The sequence below is a fragment of the Nerophis ophidion genome, linkage group LG01 (genome assembly GCF_033978795.1).
Source record: "Nerophis ophidion isolate RoL-2023_Sa linkage group LG01, RoL_Noph_v1.0, whole genome shotgun sequence".
NCBI classification, from domain to species: Eukaryota; Metazoa; Chordata; class Actinopteri; order Syngnathiformes; family Syngnathidae; genus Nerophis; species Nerophis ophidion.
The window spans coordinates 58,601,211-58,611,778 of record NC_084611.1 but is presented as its reverse complement, the minus strand read 5'-3'; the positions used below and the strand labels follow the sequence as shown (position 1 = coordinate 58,611,778).

The 10,568-nt window shown below is 39.7% G+C and overlaps 1 protein-coding gene across 3 annotated transcripts in view; it reads right to left on the bottom strand.

Moving 5' to 3' along the window:
* scrn2 (secernin 2) overlaps positions 1-10,143 on the bottom strand; it is a 66,039-nt gene extending 55,896 nt beyond the window's left edge. For 2 of the 3 annotated variants that reach the window (XM_061908194.1, XM_061908205.1), the window contains exons 1-2: positions 10,037-10,143; positions 2,506-2,668 (exon numbers count right to left, since the gene is read on the bottom strand). In XM_061908194.1, the coding sequence (XP_061764178.1) occupies positions 2,506-2,667 (162 nt within the window). In that variant the 5' untranslated portion in view covers position 2,668; positions 10,037-10,143. The remainder of the gene's footprint in view (positions 1-2,505; positions 2,669-10,036) is intronic. The other variant, XM_061908224.1, reaches the window with a different exon arrangement.
* Between the last annotated feature and the right edge of the window lie 425 nt (positions 10,144-10,568).

Sequence of the window (10,568 nt, the reverse complement as noted above, 5' to 3'; positions counted from 1 at the left end):
TTGCAAGTCTTTTTACATTTTGTCAAGTCGAGTCTAAAGTCATCAAATTCATGACTCGAGTCTGACTCAAGTCCAAGTCATGTGACTCGAGTCCACACCTCTGATACACACATATATATATATATATATATATATATATATATATATATATATATATATATATATATATATATATATATATATATATATATATATATATATTAGGGGTGAGGGAAAAAATCGATTCGAATTTGAATCGCGAATCTCCCGTGGTGCGATTCAGAATCGATTCTCATTTTTTTAAAATAGATTTTTATTTATTTATTTTATTTTATTTCATTTATTTATTTATTTTATCAATCCAACAAAACAAAACACAGCAATACCATAAAAATGCAATCCAATTCCAAAACCAGACCTGACAAAGCAACACTCAGAACTTTAATAAACAGAGCAATGGAGGAGACACAAACACGACACATAACAAACCAAAAGTAGTGAAACAAAAATAATATTATCAACAACAGTATCAATATTAGTTGTAATTTCAGCATGGCAGTGATTAAAAATCCCTCATTGACATTATAATTAGACATTTATAAAAAAAATTAAAAAAGAACAATAGTGTCATAGTAGCTTACACTTGCATCGCATCTCATAAGCTTGACAACACAATGTGTCCAATGTTTTCACAAAGATAAAATAAGTCGTATTTTTGGTTCGTTTAATAGTAGAAAAAAATAATAATTTTGTAATCTGTTGATAAAACATTGTCCTTTACAATTATAAAAGCTTTTTAAAAAAATATACTACTTTGCTTGCATGTCAGCAGACTGGGGTAGACCCTGCTGAAATCCTATGTATTGAATGAATACAGAATCGTTTTGATTTGGAAAAATATCATTTTTGAATCGAAAATCGGTTTAATCGAAAAAATCGATTTATAATCGAATCGTGACCTTAAATCAAATTGTGGGACACCCAAAGATTTGCAGCCCAAATATATATATATATATATATATATATATATATATATATATATATATATATATATATATATATATATATATATATAAGAGAGAGAGAGTTAGAGAGAGAGAGAATATATATATAGAGAGAGAGAAATATACGCACGCATATATTGTGACAATCTGCTGTACAATGTGTGTGTGTTTGGGTCCTATTTTTAGGAACACTAATCCAAAAACTTATGGTAATGTCGGATTGAATTCTTAAAACATTATGTCAGACCGCCTTAAGAAACGGAATGGAATTCAAAATTTTCTATTGAATGAGACACCCATAATGTGGGATTTACAATATTAAGTATGAAGGACAAAACACTAAATATTGACAACAAATGAACGTCACACCGCCTCTCCATCCACATATTTTACAATCAAGCGAAATGCAACAAAAATGCAACAAACACGGCAAAATATGAATGCGAAGGGTAAAAAGAATAACCCACCTACAATCTGATAAACACTAATATCACTTTTCTTGTAGAATTTTGTTGTAAAAATCTCCTTCCGCGTCTTTCCTTGACACCCTAATTTCAGGCCGCTCTGTGGAAACGCTCCCTACCCACATTGCTTGATGCCTGGTCTGAGCTGCTGTGACTTAGATTACCATAGTAACTAATTAGATGACCATAGTAACTAGTATATATTTCAAAAGCGCAGATTCCAACCATTGAAATACTTTGTATAGTTCAAGACTTCCGCTCATTTGAAAACATGACTGCACATCATTATGTGGATGGAGTGCTGGCTGTCCAAAGTCAGGACCCGGGGTGGACTGCTCACCTGCTATTCTTAACATCTTAAAGATCTAAAAAAATTATTAGGGAATATCCGGCGGGCCAGATTGAAAAGCTTAACGGGCCTCAGGTGGCCCCCGGGCCTTAAATTGCCCAGGTCTGGACTAGAAGTTAGAATAGTGTCCTGAGTTGGGTAATACAACCAAGAACAGCATCTTCGTTCTTTGAGTCGTATCTTAGGCATTTTGTCATAATTAACTAAAAATGGCAGACTCGGCAGTTTGCGTAGTTTTTCCCATATATGGATAATTCCCGGACAATGTTCCCAATGTTGATGTCACCAATTGTGCACATTGCAAACGAACTGTTTGGAGGAAGTATGAAGGAACACCATATTGTTTTATAAATATCTCCTCAATGTCTTCATGCTTTGATTCCAAATGTACGACAGCAGGTACAAAGAGGTAATAATGTTTGGAGGCCCCTTTAATAGTTTGAAAATAGTTATTTGAAAATATTGTGCTAAAAAATGACTACTATTCAATATTATTATTAAGGTAAATAAAAAAGTATACCATAAATCAACCACTTCATTAAAATACATTCGCACATCCTGGGTAATTCCTTTAAGTTAGAACTGGGCTTCCAAGTGCTGAAACTCCCAAATATTTTGTATTATTAATATTTTTATTAATAATAAAAGATAATTATAACAAAGGTATTGAAATACGGGACTGTTTATTTTTACGTGAAACAGTTTTTACCTCTAGTAAGGTGCCTGGCCTGTGGGACGCTGCAGGGTAGTGGACGACCTCCTGCACCTCATCCCGAGGACGGTCAGAGTTCTTACCAAAAATGACTTGGTCATTACGGGAGCCAGGTGGCAAGGAAACAAAGCAGTCACATGACATAGGATCCCCCGCCATCCTAAAAATAAGAAAATAGAAAAGACCTCAAAATTCCATGTAATGCGTGTAAGATTATCCATCCATTTTCTACCGCTTATTCCCTTTTGGGGTCACGGGGGGCGCTGGTGCCTATCTCAGCTACAATCGGGCAGAAGAGGGGGTACACCCTGGACAAGTCGCCACCTCATCGCAGGGCCAACACAGATAGACAGACGACATTCACACTCACATTCACACATTAGGGCCAATTTAGTGTTGCCAATCAACCTATCCCCAGGTGCATGTCTTTGGAAGTGGGAGGAAGCCGGAGTACCCGGAGGGAACCCACGCATTCACGGGGAGGACATGCAAACCCCACACAGAAAGATCCCGAGCCTGGGATTGAACCCAGGACTGCAGGACCTTCGTATTGTGAGGCAGACGCACTAACCCCTCTACCACCGTGAAGCCCCACGTGTAAGATTATATAGTTTGAAAAGGATTTGCAAGTCATTGCATTCTTTTTTTATTTACGATTTTCACAACGTGCCAACTTCACTGGTTTTGAGTTTTGTAACAAATGAAATTAATTTGGCATAATTTGGCGTGTAAGATTATGCCAAATTAATATAATTTGTTACAAAACTCAAAACCAGTGAAGTTGGCACGTTGTGAAAATCGTAAATAAGAAAGGAATGCAATGACTTGCAAATCATTTTCAAACTGTATTCAATTGAATACACTGCAAAGACAAGATACTTCACTGGTAAACGTTGTTATATTTTGCAAATATTAGCTCATTTCGAATTTGTTGCCTGCTACTTGTTTGAAAACAGCTGACACAAGTGGCAAAAAAAAAAACTGAGAGAGTTGAGGAGTGATCATCAAACACTTATTTGGAACATCCCACAGGTGAAGAGGCTAACTGGGAAGAGGTGGGACATAATCGGGTACAAAAACATCTTCCATGAAATGCTAAGTCATTTACAAACAAGGACGGGGCGACGGTCAACACTTTGTGAACAAATGAGTGAGCTAATTGTCGAACTGTTTAACATTTCTCAGCTGCAAAGAATTTAGAGATTTCACCATCTACGGTCCGTGATATCATAAAAAGGTTCAGAGAAATTGGAGAAATCACTGCACGTAACCGGCAATGGCCGTGACCTTCGATCCCTCAGCAGTACTGCATCAAAGACCGACATCAGTGTGTAAAGGATATCACGGCATGGGCTCAGGAACACTTCAGAAAACCACAGTCAGTAACTACAGTTTGTCGCAACATCTTTAAGTGCAAGTGAAAACTCTTCTATGCAAAGAGAAAGTAATTTATCAACAACACCCAGAAACGCTGCCGGCTTCGCCGGGCCCGGGCTCATCTAAGTTGGACTGATGCAAAGTGGAAAAGAGTTCTGTGGTCTGACGAGTCCACATTTCAAATTGTTTTTTGGAAATTTTGGACGTCGTGTCCTCCGGACCAAAGAGGAAAAGAACTATCCGGACTGTTATAGGCGCAATGTTCAAAAGCCCGCATCTGTGATGAAACGGGGGTGTCAAGGCATGGGTAACTTACACATCTTTAATGTCGAAAGGTACATAAAGGTTTTGGAGCAACATATGTTGCCATCCAAGCAATGTCTTTTTCATGGGCGCCCCTGCTTATTTCAGCAAGACAATGCCAACCCACGTGTTGCAACAGCGTGGCTTTGTAGTAAAAGAATGCGGGTACTAGACTGGCCTGCCTGTAGTCCAGACCTGTCTCTCATTGAAAATGTGCGGTGCATTATGAAGTGCAAAATACCACAACGGAGACCCAGGACTATTGAACAACTTTAGCAAGAATGGGAAATAATTCCACCTGAAAAGCTTCAAAAATTGGTCTCCCTCAGTTCCCAAACATTCACTGAGTGTTGTTAAAAGGAAAGGCCATGTAACACAGTGGTAAAAATGACCCTGTGCCAACTTTTTTGCAATGTGTTGCTGCCATTAAATTCTAAGTTAATGATTATTTGCAAAAAAAAATAAAGTTTCTCAGTTCAAACATTAAATATATTGTCTTTGCAGTCTATTCAATTGAATTTATGTGGGAAATAATTTGCAAGTCATTGTATTCTGTTTTTATTTACGAATTACACAACGGGCCTACTTCACTGGTTTTGGGTTTTGTATATGTTTCATTAGCTACTGTCCTTTGTGAGGTATTGACTACCGGCGTTGCCAGACGTAAGGTATTTAACGCTCTGCAAGATGTAGAAGCAGTGTTTTTCAACCACTGTGCCACGGCACACTAGTGTACCATGAGGTATTGTCTGGTGTGCCGTGGGAGACTGTCATTTCACCTAATTGGTTTAAAAATATTTTATTCAAACCAGTAATTATCCATCCATACATCCATTTTCTACCGCTTATTCCCTTTAGGGTCGCGGGGGGCGCTGGTGCCTATCTCAGCTAAAATTGGGCGGAAGACGGGGTACACCCTGGACAAGTCGCCACCTCATCTCAGGGCACCAGTAATTATAATCCTTTAATAATGTGCCGTTGTTGAGTGTCTGTGCTGTCTATAGTGCGGCAAAGTAACCGTGTAATACTCTTCCATATCAGTAGGTGGCAGCAGGTAGCTAATTGCTTCGTGAATGTCGGATACATGGTTTGTCCTGCCGAATGAGGGAAGGTAAAAAGGTATCTAATGCTTAAACCAAAAATAAACAAAAAGCGAGTGCCGCTAAGAAAAGGCATTGAGGCTTAGGGATGGCTATGCAAAACAAAACAAAAACTGAACTTGCTACAAAGAAAACAAAAACGGATAGCGTGTGGAGCAGCAGACGGCGTCCACAAAGTACATCCGTACGTGACATGACAATCAGCAACAAAATAGGAGCGCAAGACAAGAACTAAAACAGTACACAGGAAAACACCAAAAATTCTAAGTAACGGCGTGATGTGACAGATCATGACAGTACACCTACTTTGAGACAAGCCATAGTGTTGCATGGTTGGTTATGGTTTAAAATGACATCCAACAATTGCGAGAACTACTTTTTACTGTCATTGGGGCCCATTCAGCAATAAGTCCCTAACTTGTCCTTTTATCTTTCTTCCTAAGTGATTTCCTAAGAGGAGTCCACTCAAATTCATGACGTGTTCTTAAACGGCCAAATTGTTCCCACCTGCTGTTCTTAAGTTGCTGAATGCCAAATGGTTAGCGTGTGCTTGTCTATCATACTTTGCATATAAACACGCTCTTATTTCCCCAATATGCATATGTAAAGACCCTTAATTCCAAAATTTGTATAGGTAAACATCCTAAAGTCCCCATAAAAGGGCACAATTCCGGCGGAAAAGCCGAACATCAAACACACGGACAAGACACAAACAGATTACAGAAGAGAAATTCGTATTATCCCACGGGGGAAATACATAATGTCAAAACGTAAGTTTAAGAAAGGGGGGACTGCTGAGGTAGCCCCGAAGCGGAAGAAAAACTGGTTTGAGTTCAAAAATTGAGGTTCTACTGCAGGAAGTGGAGAAAAACAAAGTAGTGATCCTCAGCAGTGCAAACTCTGGGTTTAAGGGCACATATAAAGCTAAGATCTGGGGCACTATAACCGATGCAGTAAACATGGCGTCAAGCGTCGAGGTCCGCAGAGTTTTGTGTGTGTGTGTGTGTGTGTGTGTGTGTGTGTGTGTGTGTGTGTGTGTGTGTGTGTGTGTGTGTGTGTGTGTGTGTGTGTGTGTGTGTGTGTGTGTGTGTGTGTGTGTGTGCGTGCGTGTGCGTGTGTGTGTGTGTGCGCACAGTATTTCGAAATCATATTAATCTAACATTAGACAATAGAAGTAAGGGAACTTGTCGCACTTAAGAACAATAGGCCACCCTAAGAGTGCTCTGGAACACTCAGAGATTTTGTTGTTACCTACGTACAAATCCCAGCTAAGAAAACATTGGTGAATACAAAAATCTCCTTAAAAACTTCGTAAGTGGGTCTAAGAACAAAATTTGTTCTTAAGAACGGTTGCTGTATGGGGCCCAATATAGGCTGCTGAGTTTCATTTTTTTATGTTTTCTGCAAGTGGTGTACCTCGGGATTTTTTCAATGAAAAAAATATGCCTTGACAAGGGCTGGGTGATATATCGATATACTCAATATATCGCGGGTTTGCGATATAGAAAAGGACTATATTGTGATATTCGAGTATACATTCTCACGCAGTTGCTTTTAGCTGCTGGCATTACACTACAGGCTCTTCCCACTCTGTGTTGTCTCTCCTTCTTACACACAGCAAGCGCACCTTCTTTCATACGTCACATACGTATACGTCCTCATGGAGCAGAGAGGTAGCAGCATGGGTAATGTTAGCTGTGGTGCCAGTGGTAATACGAGAGAAAGAAGGTGCGAGTATGGAAAGAAATGAAGGAAGAATTAATTCCCAAGAAAAACAGCAGGGGGTCCATCGTCTGGCGGTGATTTGGATCTATGTGGGAATATGTCGAACAGACAACCGTAATTTGTCAAGTGTGCGGCAAAAGCATTGCTACAAAAAGTAACATTACTGCTAATGTGTATCATAATTTGAAAAGTCACTGCTAGAGAATGAAGAGTGCTTACTCTGCATATCAATATCTCCATTCGGTGCCACACCAATAAAATGCCGAGACAACCATTTCCAGATCAACACCGTATGAAAAAAAGAGTGAACAACATAAGGAGATAACGTCCGCAGTAACCCGCCACATAGCAATTTGATTTCCTATTAGGCAGGTCATTTTTATTTGACAGTTATTGAAATATCTTGTGTGACAACATGCACAAAAGTGCACTTTATTTGTTTTAAACTATTGTAGTGGCGTTCTGTACAAAAAAGTACACCTTAATTTAGTATTGTTTTGATATGTCATCTTAGTGACATCATGCAAAAAAGTGCACTCATAGCTTGTTTTAAAATGTCTCTGACAATCTTGCACTTTCTGTTTTGAAATGACATGAATGTTTGTGCCACTGCTTAATAACTGTTTAATAAATACAGTTTTGGTCAATTGACTTAGTTGTGATTTCCCTCTCTGCATGAGAGCTTAAAATGAGCATATATTAATGCAGTATGAACAAGAATGTTTTAATGTAGACACATAGAATCATCATACTGGTGTTTATTGTGGGTTTGTATACATTCTCACCCAGTTGCTTTTAGCTACAGGCTCTCATCGCTCTTTCTTGTCTTACCTTGTCACAAAGAGCAAGCGCACCTTCTTACATACGTCACATACTGTCACGTCATACGCCACATACGTATACGCCCTCGCAGAGCAGAGAGGTAGCAGCATGGGTAACGTTAGCTGTAATGCTAGCGCAGCCGTGCGAGTGGTAATACGTGAGAACGAAAGTGCGAATCTGGTAACAAATGACGGAAAAATTAATTCCCAAGAAAAACAGCAGGGAGTCCATCGTCTGGCGGTGGTTTGGCTTCAAATGGGAATATGTCAAATAGACAACTTTAATTTGTCAAGTGTGGTGCACAAGCTTTGCAACAAAAAGTAACATTACTGCTAATATGTAGCATAATTTGAAAAGTCACCTGCTAAAGGATGAAGAGCGCTTACTCCGCATGTCAACATAAATGGGTTGTACTTGTATAGCGCTTTTCTACCTTCAAAGTACTCAAAGCGCTTCGACACTACTTCCACATTTACCCATTCACAAACGAGCTGCCATGCAAGGCGCTAACCAGCACCCATCAGGAGCAAGGGTGAAGTGTCTTGCTCAGGACACAAAAGACGTGACGAGGTTGGTACTAGGTGGGGATTGAACCAGGGACCCTTGGGTTGCCTACAGCCACTCTTCCACTGCGCCACGCCCTCCCAACGTTCAGTGCCACACGCAAACATTTCCAGATCAACACCGTATGAAACAAATAGTGATTTTTTTTTTGTGTGTGTTTTTTTTTTCTCTGCATGGAAGCTTAAGATGAGCATATATTATTGCAGTATGAATTAGAATGTTTAATGTAGATACAGAGAATCATCATACTGCTGTGATTATATGTATCAAGTGTTAATTCAAGGCTAAGGCAAAATATCGAGATATGCCGTATTTCCTTGAATTGCCGCAGGGCATATAGTATGCGCCTGTCTTGAATTACCGCCTGGTCAAACTCGTGACGTCACGAGTGACACTTCCCCTGTCATCATTTTCAAAATGGAGGAGGCTGATTTCAATACAGGTAATTTGAAATCGCATAAAGGGAAGAAGATTAAGAGCTATTCAGTAGGATTTAAGGTACAAGCTTACATCACACTCAAATTTTTACTGCATACCTTTGGTAAGTGCCGGAGTGAGAAGAGGTTTTAAAATAATTAGCGCATGCTAACTTTTACCGCATGCCTTTGGTAAGCGCAGGAGTGAGAAGAGGTTTTATATTAATTAGCGCCCCGGCAGCAATTCAAAGAAATACGGTATATCGTGTATCGCGATATGGCCTAAAAATATTGCGATATTAAAAAAAAGGCCATATCGCCCAGCCCTATACTGGTGTGATTATATGCATCAAGTGTTAATTCAAAGCTAAAATATCGAGATATATATCGTGTATCGTGACATGGTTTAAACATATCGAGATATTAAAAAAGGCCATTGAAAAACACTGGTTGAGGCAATATATATATATTTTAAACCCCTTAATATGAGTTTTAATACATGTCTGTCAGCAAACCTGCACGGTGCCTGATGCTGTGCATTGCCTTTTTACAGCCAAGTGGGGGTGCCATACTGCCGGTGTCATCTTCTCTAAACCCTGAGGAGTTTATTTCATGGGAAAACAGCATTATAATCTACACTAAACACGGTCTGAGCTGGATTCGTCATGTTTTACTGGGGCAGATGGTCCTGACCAACGTCAAATTTGATGTGTTCAATGAGTTTTCTTAAAATACATCATATGTAAGCTTATGGTACGATAACGTGTCTTTTTTCATCTGGCAACGCCTGCTAGTAAATACTGCGAGCCTCGCTAATTCGAATGCGTTTTCCACATGAAGTGTATAGCAGAAGAATCTGGAAAAACGCAGACTTTTGTCTTTCGCACATGGAACGAATCGGGATTAGGGGCCAGTCTCGGTGACTTTATTGGAGGTAATCTGCACAAATCCGACGTCTTGTCGCATTTGCGTCAACGAGACGCTTTTAAAGTCGTCAATAAACGACCAAAATAAGAGTTTATGTCCGAAATGTTACTGATTAAAGTTGAAGACAAACACTCTCCGTTTCCTCGTCCTTCTGGAGCCGTAACCCTGTAGCCTACCTTCATGCCATTTCGCCATTTTTTTTTTTTGTCTGAGTGATACATTGCCAAATTCAAAGAGTGTGTAAACTATCGCGACTGGCTACAGCAAATGAACATAATTACATAAAACAGTTACCTTTACGTTATTGTGAGCGAGCGCTGACAGCTAGCTGGGAGAGTGCAGGTTGGAGACACGCGAGTCACGTGACCTCGAAATCCTTACATAGACTGTCCAAAGTGCCAACCCCCCCCCCCCCCCCACACACACACACACACTTAGTTTCCAATTTGCATATTCCAAAAAAATACATTTCCATCCATTTACTACAGCTTATTCCCTTTCGGGGTCGCGGGGGGCGCTGGCGCCTATCTCAGCTACAATCGGGCGGAAGGCGGGGTACACCCTGGACAAGTCGCCATCTCATCGCAGGGCCAACACAGATAGACAGACAACATTCACACTCACATTCACACACTAGAATACAATGAAACATAAAACGGCAAAAATTGAGAAGGTTGAAAAAAGGAGAGGCAAAAAAGAAAAAGTGGAGGAAAAATGTTAAATGTTAATACTTAGAATAATAACACTAATAGGACCAATGTTGTTGCTTTTTACTTACAACACAAAGTTGAGGCATGCTTGCCAACCTTGAGACCTCCGAATTCGG